The sequence below is a fragment of the Heptranchias perlo genome, chromosome 6 (genome assembly GCF_035084215.1).
Source record: "Heptranchias perlo isolate sHepPer1 chromosome 6, sHepPer1.hap1, whole genome shotgun sequence".
Classification (NCBI taxonomy): Eukaryota; Metazoa; Chordata; class Chondrichthyes; order Hexanchiformes; family Hexanchidae; genus Heptranchias; species Heptranchias perlo.
In genome coordinates this window covers 110,495,761-110,512,542 of record NC_090330.1, presented here as the reverse complement: position 1 = coordinate 110,512,542, position 16,782 = coordinate 110,495,761, and the positions used below count along the sequence as shown (strand labels likewise).

Sequence of the window (16,782 nt, the reverse complement as noted above, 5' to 3'; positions counted from 1 at the left end):
AGACTTTGGGGAGTCAGGAGGTGAGTCACTCGCCGCAGAATACCCAGCCTCTGACCTGCTCTTATAGCCACAGTATTTATATGGCTGGTCCAGTTAAGTTTCTGGTCAATGGTGACCCCCAGGATGTTGATGGTGGGGGATTCGGCGATGGTAATGCCGTTGAATGTCAAGGGGAGGTGGTTAGACATTCTCTTGTTGGAGATGGTCATTGCCTGGCACTTGTCTGGCGCGAATGTTACTTGCCACTTATGAGCCCAAGCCTGGATGTTGTCCAGGTCTTGCTGCATGCGGGCTCGGACTGCTTCATTATCTGAGGGGTTGCAAATGGAACTGAACACTGTGCAATCATCAGTGAACATCCCCATTTCTGACCTTATGATGGAGGGAAGGTCATTGATGAAGCAGCTGAAGATGGTTGGGCCTAGGACACTGCCCTGAGGAACTCCTGCAGCAATGTCCTGGGGCTGAGATGATTGGCCTCCAACAACCACTACCATCTTCCTTTGTGCTAGGTATGACTCCAGCCACTGGAGAGTTTTCCCCCTGATTCATATTGACTTCAATTTTACTAGGGCTCCTTGGTGCCACACTCGGTCAAATGCTGCCTTGATGTCAAGGGCAGTCACTCTCACCTCACCTCTGGAATTCAGCTGTTTTGTCCATGTTTGGACCAAGGCTGTAATGAGGTCTGGAGCCGAGTGGTCCTGGCGGAACCCAAACTGAGCATTTGTGAGTAGGTTATTGGTGAGTAAGTGCCGCTTGATAGCACTGTCAACGACACCTTCCATCACTTTGCTGATGATTGAGAGTAGGCTGATGGGGCAGTAATTGGCTGGATTGGATTTGTCCTGCTTTTTGTGGACTGGACATTTCTGGGCAATTTTCCACATTGTCGGGTAGATGCCAGTGTTGTAACTGTACTGGAACAGCTTGGCTAGAGACGCAGCTAGTTCTGGAGCACAAGTCTTCAGCACTACAGCCGGGTTGTTGTCGGGGCCCATAGCCTTTGCTGTATCCAGTGCACTCAGCCATTTCTTGATATCATGTGGAGTGAATCGAATTGGCTGAAGACTGGCTTCTGTGATGGTGGGGATATCGGGAGGAGGCCGAGATGGATCATCCACTCAGCACTTCTGGCTGAAGATGGTTGCAAACGCTTCAGCCTTGTCTTTTGCACTCACATGCTGGACTCCGCCATCATTGAGGACGGGGATGTTTATAGAACCTCCTCCTCCCATTAGTTGTTTAATTGTCCACCACCATTCACGACTGGATGTGGCAGGACTGCAGAGCTTTGATCTGATCCGTTGGTTGTGGAATCGCTTGGCTCTGTCTACCGCATGTTGCTTCCGCTGTTTAGCATGCATGTCGTCCTGAGTTGTAGCTTCACCAGGTTGGCATCTCATTTTTACGTATGCCTGGTGCTGCTCCTGGCCTGCTCTTCTACACTCCTCATTGAACCAGGGTTGATCCCCTGGCTTGTTGGTAATGGTAGAGTGAGGAATATGCCGGACCATGAAGTTACAGATTGTGCTGGAATACAATTCTGCTGCTGCTGATGGCCCACAGCACCTCATGGATGCCCAGTTTTGAGCTGCTAGATCTGTTCTGAATCTATCCCATTTAGCACGGTGGTAGTGCCACACAACATGTTGGATGGTGTCCTCAGTGCGAAGACGGGACTTCGTCTCCACAAGGACTGTGCGGTGGTCACTCCTACCAATACTTTCATGGACAGATGCATTTGCAACAGGTAGATTGGTGAGGACGAGGTCAAGTAGGTTTTTCCCTCGTGTTGGTTCACTCACCACCTGCCGCAGGCCCAGTCTGGCAGCTATGTCCTTCAGGACTCGGCCAGCTCGGTCAGTAGTGGTGCTACCAAGCCACTCTTGGTGATGGACATTGAAGTCCCCCACCCAGAGTACATTCTGTGCCCTTGCTACCCTCAGTGCTTCCTCCAAGTGGTGTTCAACATGGAGGAGGACTGATTCATCAGCTGAGGGAGGGCGGTAGGTGGTAATCAGCAGGATGTTTCCTTGCCAATGTTTGACCTGATGCCATGAGATTTCATGGGGTCCAGAGTCAATGTTGAGGACTCCCAGGGCCACTCCCTCCTGACTGTATATCACTGTACCGCCACCTCTGGTGGGTCTGTCCTGCCGGTGGGACAGGACATACCCAGGGATGGTGATGGAAGAGTCTGGGACGTTGGCTGAAAGATATGATTCTGTGAGTATGGCTATGTCAGGCTGTTGGTTGACTGGTCTGTGGGACAGCTCTCCCAATTTTGGCACAAGTCCCCAAATGTTAGTGAGGAGGACTTTGCAGGGTCGATTGGGCTTGATTTGCCTTTGTCGTGTCCGGTGCCTCGTGGTCCGATGCCGGGTGGTCCATCTGGTTTTATTCTTATTATGACTTTTCGTAGCAAGATTTTACAACTGAGTGGCTTGCTAGGCCATTTCAGAGGGCAATTAAGAATCAACCACACTGCTGTGGGTCTGGAGTCACATATAGGCCAGACCGGGTAAGGACGGCAGGTTTCCTTCCCGAAAGGACATTGGTGAACCAGATAGGTTTTTACGACAATCCGGTAGTTTCATGGCCACCATTACTGATACTAGTATTTTAATTCCAGATTTTATTTAATTAATTGAATTTAAATTCTCCAGCTGCCGTGGCGGGATTTGAACTCATGACTCCGGATTATTAGTCTAGGCCTCTGGATTACTAGTCCAGTAACATAACCACTATGCTACTGTAAAGATACTTTCCTTTATTAGCCGAGGCATAGAATAAGAGAGCAGGGAGGTTATGCTGGAACTGTATAAAACACTGGTTATGCTGGAACTGTATAAAACACAGCTTGAGTACTGCGTACAGTTCTGGTCACCACATTACAGGAAGGATGTGATTGCACTAGAGAGGGTACAGAGGAGATTTACGAGGATGTTGCCAGGACTGGAGAATCTTAGCTGTGGGGAAAGATTGGATAGGCTGGGGTTGTTTTCTTTAGAACAAAGGAGGCTGAGGGGAGATTTAATTGAGGTGTACAAAATTATGACGGGACTAGATAGAGCAGATAGGGAGGACCTATTTCCCTTAGTAGAGAGGTCAATAACCAGGGGGCATAGATTTAAAGTAATTGGTCGAAGGATTAGAGGGGAGCTGAGGAGAAATGTTTTCACCCAGAGGGTGGTGGGGGTCAGGAACTCACTGCCATGAGAGGGTGGGAGAGGCAGAAACCCTCAACTTGGTTGAGCACATGAAGTGCCGTAACCTACAGGGCTGTGGACCAAGAGCTGGAAAGCGGGATTAGGCATGATAGCTCCTTTTCGGCCGGTACAGACACGACGGGTCGAATGGCCTCCTTCTGTGTTGTAAATTTCTATGATTCTATAAAAGCTCTAGCTGCACATAAATTAGGTTTTGAAACCAGGGACAACTCTTTGGAGGATCTATCAGAAGTTTCCGTGGGCTATAGTTCAATGGGACGCCCGGCTGAAGAATGAATTGAGTTGTTGCAATCAGGCAAATACCAAGAATCCTGCCAGTTTCTCGGGATGTGGGCGACACTGGCAAGGCTGTATTTATTGTCTATCTCTAGTTGCCCTGAGGGCATTAAGTGTCAACCACATATTGTGGGACTGGAGTCACATGGCGGCCCAATCTGGGTATTGGTGATGGCTAAGTTGGTATCGATCTCACAACCAACCTCACTCGAATAGATTTAAGCACGTAAGCTATGCTGACACTGCAAACGATGTAGCACTCCCTCAGTACGGCACAGGAGGTGCCGTCTTTCAGATGAGAGGTTTAACCCGAGGCCTCGTCTGCCTGTTCAGGTGCGCGTTAAAGATCCCATGGGTGCCATTGGAAGAGGAGCAGAGAGTTCTCCCGGTGTCCTGGCCAACATTCCTCCCTCAAGCAACCCAACAAAACAAAAAAAAAACAAGACAAATTAGCAGGTCATTCACCTCATCTGCTGTTTGTGGGATCTTACTGAGCACAACTGGCTGCCATGTTTGCACTTAATTAACAGTGATTACACTTCCAAAATAATCTGTTGTATGCGCAGTGCTCCAGGACGGATAAGGAACGATGACAATGCAAGATCTTTGCTCATTTACTCACTGTTCTTTCATGTTGAAGGGCCGGAAGCAGGGACCTCAAGCCCAGAAAGGACAAACTAACTAAAAACTTCCCTCTCACCCCATGACGAAATGTAGTACGCTTCCCTGAGCGACACATTGGTACAACCCAGCACTGAATATAGGAACAGGAGGAGGCCATTCAGCCCCTCGAGCCTCTTCCGCCATTCAATTAGATCATGGCCAATCTGTATCCTAAACTCCTTAGTTCCCTAACCCTTAATGCCCTTACTTAATAAAAATCTATCAATCTCAGTTTTGAAATTTTCAATTGACCCCCAGCCTCGACAGCTTTTTGGGGGGAAAGAGTTCCAGATTTCCACTCCCCTTTGTGTGAAGAAGTGCTTCCTGACATCACCCCTGAACGGCCTGGCTCTGATTTTAAGGTTCTGCCCCCTTGTTCTGGATTCTCCCACCAGAGGCAATAGTTTCTCTCGATCTACCCTATCAAATCCTTTAATCATCTTAAACACCTCGATTAGATCACCCCTTAATCTTCTACACTCGAGGGAATACAAGCCTAGTCTGTGCAACCTGTCCTCATAATTTAACCCTCTAAGCCAGTCAGTGCAAGGCCTCAAGTGACTGCTGTTCGACACTATCGCACGATAATAAATTGCACGGCTGTAAATTCTGGTGTCCTGCGCGGGAGGAACTTCCTGGGCACAGGGAATCCTGACAAACGCCAGTCACAGCCTTGCTGCAGTTTAAGTCGCAGAAATCCTCAGCAGTAACGCACAAAAACTACCCTCAGCAGGTCCTTGATGAGTGGGACAGCTCTGTGTGCGTTGTACACAAATGTGGGACAATTCCATTTTGGTTCTCAACAGAAAAAAAAAACTCGAATATTTAGTTGGCAGAGCAAAAAGTAAAGTCTCTTTATTCACTTGTCAAGGGAAACTCTTGTTCAAATGCTGGCACTGAGTTCTTTCTTCGGAAGGAGGAATGACAGGCAAAATCCCCTGGTTTTATTCACTAAAGCCTCTAATGCTCACTTGCAGAGATTTGAAGTTTAACAACAAAAGAGCTATGAAGCAAATTAAAAATGCACAGACTTGAACCGAGCTATTTAACGTAATAGATGTGTGAATTTGGCATCGGTGAGCGACATTTCAAGTTCAGATTAGTTGGAAATGCAAAGGATGAGACACTTTCCGGGTCTTGCTCCAACTTTCCCAGCGTGGCAGGGAGGCTGGAGGGACAACAAAGCTTTTCACGTTCAGTTCCAATTTCTAACTTTGATTTTCATACCTGTTGATCTAGTGGGGTGGGCCATTCAAATCTTCAATGGTTAAACAAAAAGGATAAAGAGAGACATTCTGGGGGTAAGAGTGGGAATAGATTGGATCTTAGGCAGTTCTTCTTTTCCCAGGGAGTAGCGAGCCCCTGGAATGTGCTGCTGGCTGGCGCGGTGGGACCTGACTCTCGGTTCCTGCCTGGGGCAGAGGTCGCATCATACAGAAGGTAAGTGGATTAACAATTAACATATACATGGTCCATGTGATTCCCCCTGGGCTGGTTTCAATCGCCTGAGGTGATCGGAGAGGAGTTTCCAGAGAGTTTTTTTCTCCCCCCCCCCCCCACCCACCCCCCACTCCCCCCTTATTGGCCCCGATCCGCTGAAACCCGGGGAAAATGGTGGAAAACGTTCACTTACGCTGTTTCTCCAAATCTTCCGTGAATCTTCCGCCAAAGTTACGGCGGAAGATTGCAAAAAGCCCCCGGGAAATTTAACCCCAAAATGTTCCCGAAGGATTCAGGACTTTCTTCATCACTAAGGAGTTCCAGCAAGTTCTCCAGGGTTAGGATTTCATCACGTTTATCCCCATTGGTCCCCACAATCAGTATCAGAAATGTCTGTGTCAGGCTCCTCTAACAGCTGAGTGGGTAAATACACCAACTGCCGAATTACTGAGCCACAGAAAGCAGGAAGATTCCACATTCAATCCACAATCTGGGCCAAGTTAGCTGATCTCAGGCAGTAATGGTGTCACAACTGGCCTAGTGTTTGGGAGGAAGGAAAAAGTAATAAGCTTGGGTCTATGCTCAGATCCACTGCCTCTGCTTGTCCGACATCCATTCCTGGATGAGCTGCAACTTCCTCCAACTAAACAGTGGGAAGACAGAAGATATTGTCTTCGGCCACGCCACAAACTCCGTTCCCTCACCACTGGTTGCATTCCCCTCCCTGGCCACTGTCTCAGGCCTTTCGCTCCCTCATCGTCCTATTTGACCCTGAAGATGAGCTTCAGACCCCATATCCTCTCCATCGCCAAGACAGCCAACTTCCACCTCTGTAACATCGCCCGTCTCCGCCCCTGCCTCAGCTCATCTGCTGCTGAAACCCTCGTCTGTGCTTTTGTTTCTTTCAGACTCGACTATTCCAATGCACTCCTGACCGGCCTCCCATTGTTCACCTGTCACCTGTCCTAATATCTCCTTCTTTGGCTCGGTTTCAATTTTTGTCTGATGATCGCTCCTGTGAAGAGCCTTGGGACGTTTTAAAGGCGCTATATAAATGCAAGTTGTTGTTGATCACCATCAGTAATCTTGTCGGAGAAGTGTTGCAGAGGCTCGGCTGATGAGGGACCTGCCTCTTTCCATGCACTCCCCATTTATCCTCACAAGTGTCTATTTATCCAAGGTACCTAGGACTGCCAGTAACTTCAAACAACAACAACTTGCATTTATACAGCGCCTTTAATGTAGTAAAACATCCCAAGGTGCTTCACAGGAGCGATTATCAAACAAAAATTTGATACCGAGCCACATAATAGGATATTAGGACAGGTGACCAAAAGCTTGGTCAAAGAGGTAGGTTTTAAGGAGCATCTTAAAGGAGGTGGAGAGGTTTAGGGAGGGAATTCCAGAGCTTATGGCCTAGGCAGCTGAAGGCACGGCCGCCAATGGTGGAGTGAAGGAAATCGGGGATGCGCAAGAGGCCAGAATTGGGGGAGCGCAGAGATCCGGGAGGGTTGTAGGAGGTTACAGAGATAGGGAGGGGCGCGGCCATGAAACGGTCTATGAACACCAGTCATCGATTTCAGAGACGGAGAAAGGTCTGAGCAACTGCAGTAATTTTATTCTGCTCATTGTTTTCAACTGATGCTAAAATATTTTCACTTCAGTAGCCAAACATTTACAAGTGAAATTAAAATTCAGTAACGTTAAAAACATGTACCATAAGGATTTCTCCACTATTTTGGTCCTAAACACCTCTTCTTGATCCAGATTGACCGTACAGTAGCAGTCCCGCATCTTATTTGGTCCGGGATAGGGAGGCATGTTTTTTGCTTCTCCTGCAAGACAAGAAGAGAGAGCGGGTAATTGGCACTGGAATCAAAACCAAAGCAACCTGGTCTACGCAGAACTGTACAAGAAGAAGCATAACCAAGACACAGATGCTGAAGGCCCTTTGTTCAACACACCTGAATTCCCGCTGCTGATGTCTGTCTACACCAACACGACCAAAATACAAACTTCCATAAGAAGAGACACCATTGAACATTGGTGGAAGGGATTGCCTTTCTCCGAGTGTCACACCTCCAGGGTTCAATTTAAAGCAGAACCTATTGCCAACAGCAACTTGCATTTATATAGCGCCTTTAATGTAGTAAAACGTCCCAAGGCGCTTCAGAGGAGCATTTTCAGACAAAATTTGACACCGAGCCACACAAGGAGATATTAGGACTGTTGAACAAAAGATTGGTCAAAGGGATAGTTTCTAAGGAGGGTCTTAAAGAGGAGAGAGAGGTGGAGAGGCGGAGAGGTTTAGGGAGGGAATTCCAGAGCTTAGGGGCCAGGCAGCTGAAGGCACGGCCGCCAATGGCGGGGCAAAGGAATGGGGGATCCTCAAGAGACCAGAATTGGAGGAGCGCAGAGATCTCGGAGGGTTGTAGGGCTGGAGGCGGTTACAGAGATAAGGAGGGGTGAGGACATGGAGGGATTTGAAAACAAGGATGAGAACGGACAGGCTACAACTGCCTTCTCATAGGGTCAGTGTCCGTTAAATGCACCCACGTCCCTGGAAGGTATCAGGTCTGACCCAAGAGGGGATTTGGAACATTTATCTTCGGACATAGGTCAGTGCCCTATTTTTCATCCATGTGATGGCAGGGAGGACGTATACAACACAAGGCAGCTGTTATTTGATTTACACAGACGTTTAGGAACTCCGCTTTTTGTAACACATACAACGGTAGTGAAGTGTAGTCACGGCAACCAATTGTACACAAACCGTAGATGGAGCTGTTTCTAAAGAAAGAAAGACTTGCATTTATATAGCGCCTTTCACAACCTCAGGACATCCCAAAGCACTTTACAATGAAGTATGTTTTGAAGTGTAGTCACTGTTGTAATGTAAGAAACACGGCAGCCAATTTGTGCACAGCAAGCTCCCACAAACAGCAATGTGATAAATGACCAGATAATCTGTTTTTTAGTGGCGTTGGTTGAGGGATAAATATTGGCCCAGGGCTCAGGGGAGAACTCCCCCTGCTCTTCTTCAAATAGTCCCATGGGATTTTTTTTAACTTCTACCTGAGAGGGCAGACGGGGCCTCAGTTTAACGTCTTATCCGAAAGATGGCACCTCCACCAAGGCAGCACTCCCTCAGTACTGCCCTGGGAGCGTCGGCCTGGATTTTACGCTCAAGTCTCTGGAGTGGGTCTTGAATCCACGACCTTCTGACCCAGAGGCAAGACTGCTACCAACTGAGTCACAATTTGGCTCGGGAAAGATTTTGATTCCGTTGTTCCCTGTGCAGCAGATTAATGATCTCATATTTGAATGCAGCCGAGTATGCTCATGAATTTTAAAAACTGTCACAAAATCGTGATCAAGTCTTGGAAGCACAAAAGATGGTAATTGTACAGAACAACTCCCAGACTACAGATTGTGTCGACTAATTTCCTGTATAGTCAGACTTGATAGGCAGCTCTTTTACACGTCTCTGTGGAATTCTGTGACATGTTTGAAAAACAAACTGATTAGTTTAATGCTAGACCAAAGTTTTTTTTTAAAAAAGGACAACTGTCAGCTTGGCTCAGTTAGTAGCACTCTTGCCCGCAAGTCAAGAGATTGTGGTTTCAAGCCTCACTTCACTAAATAAATTTGAACTAACACTTCAGTGCGATACTGAGGCACTGTTTTTCAGATGAGACATTAAACTGCCTGTACGGGTGGATATTGAAGATCCCACTGCACCAAGTGAGCAATGGTGGGGAGCTCTCCTGGTCACCTGGGCAACAACCACCTATCAACTACCGAAAGTAGTCGTCCATCTCATTGCTGTTTGTGGGACTCTGGTGTCACAAATTGACAGTCGCGATTGCCTCTGAGGCAGCAGGTCGTGAGTTCGAGCCTCACTCCAGAGACTTGAGCACAAAATCTAGGCTGACACTCCCAGTGCAGTACTGAGGGAGTGCTGCACTGTCGGAGGTGCCGTCTTTTGGATGTGACATTAAATCTGCCCTCTCAGGTGGACATAAAAGATCTTAGGAAGAAGAAGAGCAGAGGAGTTCTCCCCGGTGTCCTGACCAATATTTATCCCTCAACTAACGGAACGAAAACAGATTATCTGGTCATTAGCACATTGCTGTTTGTGGGATCTTGCTGTGCGCAAATTGGCTGCTGCGTTTCCTACACTACAACAGTGAGTACACTCCAAAAGTACTTCATTGATTGTAAAGCACTTTGGGATGTCCTGAGCTTATGAAACAACCTACAGAAATGCAAGTCTTTTTACAAAACAACAATAACTACGCTTCCAAAGTTAATTGTGGCAAATCCCTTTTGATGAGGCGCTATATAAATGCCAGTGTGCCCGTTCACAGAGTAAATACAGGTGCTTCCCCATATTGGGAGGAAGAAACACGTCGGACAGTTCTCTTGCGGACAGTTAGAAACTTGGTGTGCGCTTGTGAGAACCTAAAGTGGGTGGAAAAGAAACAAAAATAAAAGCACGTCTGCACAGATAGCCCAGAGCTCACGGGCGTACACGGTGAACGGATTAAGGTAGTTTAAACTTTACAGGTGCCACTCCCTGAAAATAAGATACTATCAGGGAGCCCATGTGACACTCGGTGCAATTTCTGGGTGTAATTTCTGCACCTACAGCCATTAATTTCCAAAGGGTCCCCCAGGAGGACAGCCCACGGCTCCTGTCACTCTGAACATCTGGGTTCATTTTCAGGATAACTGGATTTTTACCTTGATCGGCAGAATCACTCTACACGTGAGGAATCCGAGACACGAGCAGGAACTCCACTATGACTGGGACCTCTACCCCCACAGACAAGTGAAAACATATAGGAGAGAGAGAGAGAGAGACAAAGTGAGAAAGAAAAAGAGAAGGGGAGAGAGAGAAATCTGGGGGGGAGGGGGGAAGAGAGAGAAATCTGGGGAAGAGGGGGGAAGAGAGAGAAATCTGGGGGGAGGGGAGAGAGATATAGCTGGGGGGGAGGGAAGAGAGAAAGAGAGAAAGCTGGGGGGGGGAAGAGAGAGAGAGAAAGCTGGGGGGGGGGAGAGAAAGCTGGGGGGGAGAGAAAGCTTGGGGGGGGGAGGGAGAGAAAGCTGGGGGGGGGGGGGGGAGAGAAAGCTGGGGGGGGGAGGGAGAGAAAGCTGGGGGGGGGGGGAGAGAAAGCTGGGGGGGAGAGAAAGCTTGGGGGAGGGAGAGAAAGCTGGAGGGAGGGAGAGAAAGCTGGGGGGGGGGGGGGGAGAGAAAGCTTGGGGGGGGGGGGGAGAGAAAGCTTGGGGGGGGGGGGGGAGAGAAAGCTGGGGGGGGGGGGAGAGAAAGCTGGGGGGGGGGGGGGGAGAGAAAGCTGGGGAGGGGGGGGAGAGAAAGCTGGGGGGGGGGGGGAAGAGAAAGCTGGGGGGGGAGAGAAAGCTGGGGGGCGAGAGAAAGCTGGGGGGGGGGGGAGAGAAAGCTGGGGGGGGGGGGGAGAGAAAGCTGGGGGGGGGGGGAGAGAAAGCTGGGGGGGGGGGAGAGAAAGCTGGGGGGGGGGGGGAGAGAAAGCTGGGGGGGGGGGAGAGAAAGCTGGGGGGGGGGAAGAGAAAGCTGGGGTGGGGGAAGAGAAAGCTGGGGTGGGGGAAGAGAAAGCTGGGGGGGGGGAAGAGAAAGCTGGGGGGGGGGGGGAAGAGAAAGCTGGGGGGGGGAAGAGAAAGCTGGGGGGGGGAAGAGAAAGCTGGGGGGGGGAAGAGAAAGCTGGGGGGGGGAAAGCTGGGGGGGGGGAAGAGAAAGCTGGGGGGGGGGAAGAGAAAGCTGGGGGGGGGGGAAGAGAAAGCTGGGGGGGAGAGAAAGCTGGGGGGGGGGAAGAGAAAGCTGGGGGGGGGGAAGAGAAAGCTGGGGGGGGGGAAGAGAAAGCTGGGGGGGGGGGGAAGAGAAAGCTGGGGGGGGGAAGAGAAAGCTGGGGGGGGGAAGAGAAAGCTGGGGGGGGGAAGAGAAAGCTGGGGGGGGGAAGAGAAAGCTGGGGGGGGGAAAGCTGGGGGGGGGGAAGAGAAAGCTGGGGGGGGGGGAAGAGAAAGCTGGGGGGGGGGGAAGAGAAAGCTGGGGGGGGGGGAAGAGAAAGCTGGGGGGGAGAGAAAGCTGGGGGGGGGGAAGAGAAAGCTAGGGGGGGGGAAGAGAAAGCTGGGGGGGGGGGGAAGAGAAAGCTGGGGGGGAGAGAAAGCTGGGGGGGGGAAGAGAAAGCTGGGGGGGGAAGAGAAAGCTGGGGGGGGGGAAGAGAAAGCTGGGGGGGGGGAGAGAAAGCTGGGGGGGGGAAGAGAAAGCTGGGGGGGGGATGAGAAAGCTGGGGGGGGGGAAGAGAAAGCTGGGGGGGGGAAGAGAAAGCTGGGGGGGGGAAGAGAAAGCTGGGGGGGGGAAAGCTGGGGGGGGGGAAGAGAAAGCTGGGGGGGGGGGAAGAGAAAGCTGGGGGGGGGGAGAAAGCTGGGGGGGGAGAAAGCTGGGGGGGTGGGGAGAGAAAGCTGGGGGGGAGGGGAGAGAAAGCTGGGGGGGAGAGAAAGCTGGGGGGGGGGGGGGAGAGAAAGCTGGGGGGGGGGGAGAGAAAGCTGGGGGGGGGGGGGAAGAGAAAGCTGGGGGGGGGGGGGGAAGAGAAAGCTGGGGGGGGGGGGGGGGAGAGAAAGCTGGGGGGGGGAGAGAAAGCTGGGGGGGGGAGAGAAAGCTGGGGGGGGGGGAGAGAAAGCTGGGGGGGGGGGGGAGAGAAAGCTGGGGGGGGGGGAGAGAAAGCTGGGGGGGGGGGGAAGAGAAAGCTGGGGGGGGGGGGAGAGAAAGCTGGGGGGGGGGGAGAGAAAGCTGGGGGGGGGGGGGGGGGAGAGAAAGCTGGGGGGGGGGGGGAGAGAAAGCTGGGGGGGGGGGGAGAGAAAGCTGGGGGGGGGAGAGAAAGCTGGGGGGGGGGAGAGAAAGCTGGGGGGGGGGGGGGAGAGAAAGCTGGGGGGGGGGGAGAGAAAGCTGGGGGGGGGGGGGGAGAGAAAGCTGGGGGGGGGGGGAGAGAAAGCTGGGGGGGGGAGAAAGCTGGGGGGGGGGGGGAGAAAGCTGGGGGGGGGGGGAGAAAGCTGGGGGTGGGGGGAGAAAGCTGGGGGTGGGGGGAGAAAGCTGGGGGGGGGAGAAAGCTGGGGGGGGGAGAAAGCTGGGGGTGGGGAGAGAAAGCTGGGGGGGGGAGAAAGCTGGGGGGGGGAGAAAGCTGGGGGGGGGAGAAAGCTGGGGGGGGGGGGGGAGAGAGAAAGCTGGGGGGGGGGGAGAGAGAAAGCTGGGGGGGGAGAGAAAGCTGGGGGGGGGAGAGAAAGCTGGGGGGGGGAGAGAAAGCTGGGGGGGGGGAGAGAAAGCTGGGGGGGGGGAGAGAAAGCTGGGGGGGGGGAGAGAAAGCTGGGGGGGGGGGAGAGAAAGCTGGGGGGGGGAGAGAAAGCTGGGGGGGGGGGGAGAGAAAGCTGGGGGGGGGGGGGGAGAGAAAGCTGGGGGGGGAGAGAAAGCTGGGGGGGGAGAGAAAGCTGGGGGGGGGAGAGAAAGCTGGGGGGGGAGAGAAAGCTGGGGGGGGAGAGAAAGCTGGGGGGGGAGAGAAAGCTGGGGGGGGAGAGAAAGCTGGGGGGGGAGAGAAAGCTGGGGGGGGAGAGAAAGCTGGGGGGGGAGAGAAAGCTGGGGGGGGGGGAGAGAAAGCTGGGGGGGGGGGGAGAGAAAGCTGGGGGGGGGGGGGAGAGAAAGCTGGGGGGGGGGGAGAGAAAGCTGGGGGGGGGGGAGAGAAAGCTGGGGGGGGGGGGAGAGAAAGCTGGGGGGGGGGGGAGAGAAAGCTGGGGGGGGGGATGGAAAGCTGGGGGGGGGGATGGAAAGCTGGGGGGGGGGGGGAAGAGAAAGCTGGGGGGGGGGGGAGAGAAAGCTGGGGGGGGGGGAAGAGAAAGCTGGGGGGGGTGGAGAGAAAGCTGGGGGGGGTGGAGAGAAAGCTGGGGGGGGGGTGGAGAGAAAGCTGGGGGGGGGGGGGAGAGAAAGCTGGGGGGGGGGAGAGAAAGCTGGGGGGGGGGGGGAGAGAAAGCTGGGGGGGGGGGAGAGAAAGCTGGGGGGGGGGGGAGAGAAAGCTGGGGGGGGGAGAGAAAGCTGGGGGGGGGGAGAGAAAGCTGGGGGGGGGAGGGAAAGCTGGGGGGGGGAGAGAAAGCTGGGGGGGGGGGGAGAAAGCTGGGGGGGGGGGGATAGAAAGCTGGGGGGGGGAGAGAAAGCTGGGGGGGGGAGAGAAAGCTGGGGGGGGGAGAGAAAGCTGGGGGGGGGGAGAAAGCTGGGGGGGGGGGGATAGAAAGCTGGGGGGGGGAGAGAAAGCTGGGGGGGGATAGAAAGCTGGGGGGGGGAGAGAAAGCTGGGGGGGGGAGAGAAAGCTGGGGGGGGGAGAGAAAGCTGGGGGGGGGGATAGAAAGCTGGGGGGGGGAGAGAAAGCTGGGGGGGGGAGAGAAAGCTGGGGGGGGGGAGAAAGCTGGGGGGGGGGGATAGAAAGCTGGGGGGGGGGAGAGAAAGCTGGGGGGGGATAGAAAGCTGGGGGGGGGAAGAGAAAGCTGGGGGGGGGGAGAGAAAGCTGGGGGGGGGGGGAGAGAAAGCTGGGGGGGGGAGAGAAAGCTGGGGGGGGGGGAGAGAAAGCTGGGGGGGGGGAGAGAAAGCTGGGGGGGGGAGAGAAAGCTGGGGGGGGGAGAGAAAGCTGGGGGGGGAGAGAAAGCTGGGGGGGGGGATAGAAAGCTGGGGGGGGGAGAGAAAGCTGGGGGGGGGAGAGAAAGCTGGGGGGGGGGGAGAGAAAGCTGGGGGGGGGAGAGAAAGCTGGGGGGGGAGAGAAAGCTGGGGGGGGGGGGGAAGAGAAAGCTGGGGGGGGAGAGAAAGCTGGGGGGGGGGGGAGAGAAAGCTGGGGGGGGAGAGAAAGCTGGGGGGGGAGAGAAAGCTGGGGGGGGGAGAGAAAGCTGGGGGGGGGGAGAGAAAGCTGGGGGGGGAGAGAAAGCTGGGGGGGGGAGAGAAAGCTGGGGGGGGGAGAGAAAGCTGGGGGGGGGAGAGAAAGCTGGGGGGGGGAGAGAAAGCTGGGGGGTGGGAGTGAAAGCTGGGGGGGGGGGAAGAGAAAGCTGGGGGGGGGAAGAGAAAGCTGGGGGGGAGAAAACTGGGGGGGGGGGGGAGAAAACTGGGGGGGGGGGGAGAGAAAACTGGGGGGGGGGGGAGAGAAAACTGGGGGGGGGGGGGAGAGAAAACTGGGGGGGGGGAAGAGAAAACTGGGGGGGGGGAAGAGAAAACTGGGGGGGGGGGGAAGAGAAAACTGGGGGGGGGGGAGAGAAAACTGGGGGGGGGGAGAGAAAGCTGGGGGGGGGGGAAGAGAAAGCTGGGGGGGGGAAGAGAAAGCTGGGGGGGGGGAGGGGGAGAGAAAGCTGGGGGGGGAGAGAAAGCTGGGGGGGGGAGAGAAAGCTGGGGGGGGGAGAGAAAGCTGGGGGGGGGGGGGAGAGAAAGCTGGGGGGGTGGGAGTGAAAGCTGGGGGGTGGGAGTGAAAGCTGGGGGGGGGAGAGAAAGCTGGGGGGGGAGAGAAAGCTGGGGGGGAGAAAACTGGGGGGGGGAGAAAACTGGGGGGGGGGGGGGAGAGAAAACTGGGGGGGGGGGAGAGAAAACTGGGGGGGGGGGGGAAGAGAAAACTGGGGGGGGGGGGAAGAGAAAACTGGGGGGGGGAAGAGAAAACTGGGGGGGGGGGGGAGAGAAAACTGGGGGGGGGGGGAGAGAAAACTGGGGGGGGGGGAGAGAAAACTGGGGGGGGGAGAGAAAACTGGGGGGGGGAGAGAAAACTGGGGGGGGGAGAGAAAACTGGGGGGGGGGGAGAGAAAACTGGGGGGGGGGGGAGAGAAAACTGGGGGGGGGGGAGAGAAAGCTGGGGGGGGGGAGAGAAAGCTGGGGGGGGGGGGAGAGAAAGCTGGGGGGGGGGGAGAGAAAGCTGGGGGGGGGGGAGAGAAAGCTGGGGGGGGGGAGTGAAAGCTGGGGGGGGGGAGTGAAAGCTGGGGGGGGGGGGAGTGAAAGCTGGGGGGGGGGAGTGAAAGCTGGGGGGGGGGAGAAAGCTGGGGGGGGGGAGAGAAAGCTGGGGGGGGGGAGAGAAAGCTGGGGGGGGGAGAGTAAGCTGGGGGGGGAGAGAAAGCTGGGGGGGGAGAGAAAGCTGGGGGGGGGGAAGAGAAAGCTGGGGGGGGAGAGAAAGCTGGGGGGGGGAGAGAAAGCTGGGGGGGGGAGAGAAAGCTGGGGGGGGGAGAGAAAGCTGGGGGGGGGGGAGAGAAAGCTGGGGGGGGGGAGAGAAAGCTGGGGGGGGTGGGGAGAGAAAGCTGGGGGGGGGGGAGAGAAAGCTGGGGGGGGGGGGAGAGAAAGCTGGGGGGGGGAAGAGAAAGCTGGGGGGGGGGGAAGAGAAAGCTGGGGGGGGGGGAGAGAAAGCTGGGGGGGGGGGAGAGAAAGCTGGGGGGGGGGGGGAGAGAAAGCTGGGGGGGGGGGGGAGAGAAAGCTGGGGGGGGGGGGGAGAGAAAGCTGGGGGGGGGAGAGAAAGCTGGGGGGGGGAGAAAACTGGGGAGGGGGAGAGAAAACTGGGGGGGGGAAGAGAAAACTGGGGGGGGGGGAGAGAAAACTGGGGGGGGGAGGGAGAGAAAACTGGGGGGGGGAGGGAGAGAAAACTGGGGGGAGGGGGGAGGGGGGAGAAAACTGGGGGGGGGAGAGAAAACTGGGGGGAGAGAGAAAGCTGGGGGGAGAAAGCTGGGGGGAGGGAGAAAGCTGGGGGGAGAGAGAAAGCTGGGGGGAGAGAGAAAGCTGGGGGGGAGGGGAGAGAGAGATATGGCGGGGGGAGGGGAGAGAGAGATATGGCTGGGGGGGAGGGGAGAGAGAGAGATATAGCTGGGGGGAGGGGAGAGAGAGAGATATAGCTGGGGGGAGGGGAGAGAGAGAGAGATATAGCTGGGGGGGGAGGGGAGAGAGAGAGATATCGCTGGGGGGAGGGGAGAGAGAGATATAGCTGGGGGGAGGGGAGAGAGAGAGAGATATAGCTGGGGGGGGAGGGGAGAGAGAGAGATATCGCTGGGGGGAGGGGAGAGAGAGATATAGCTGGGGGGGAGGGGAGAGAGAGAGAGATATAGCTGGGGGGGGAGGGGAGAGAGAGAGATATCGCTGGGGGGA

The 16,782-nt window shown here is 55.2% G+C and overlaps 1 protein-coding gene across 2 annotated transcripts in view; it reads right to left on the bottom strand.

The window, feature by feature from the left end:
• The window catches only part of rasa3 (RAS p21 protein activator 3), a 121,110-nt gene that overhangs the window by 84,032 nt on the left and 20,296 nt on the right, over window positions 1–16,782 (bottom strand). The window contains exons 1-2 of one of the 2 annotated variants that reach the window (XM_067986635.1): window positions 7,577–8,363; window positions 7,330–7,447 (exon numbers count right to left, since the gene is read on the bottom strand). In XM_067986635.1, coding sequence (XP_067842736.1) covers window positions 7,330–7,433 — 104 coding nt within the window. In that variant the 5' untranslated portion in view covers window positions 7,434–7,447; window positions 7,577–8,363. Of the gene's footprint in view, window positions 1–7,329; window positions 7,448–7,576; window positions 8,364–16,782 lie in introns of those variants that run through there. The other variant, XM_067986636.1, reaches the window with a different exon arrangement.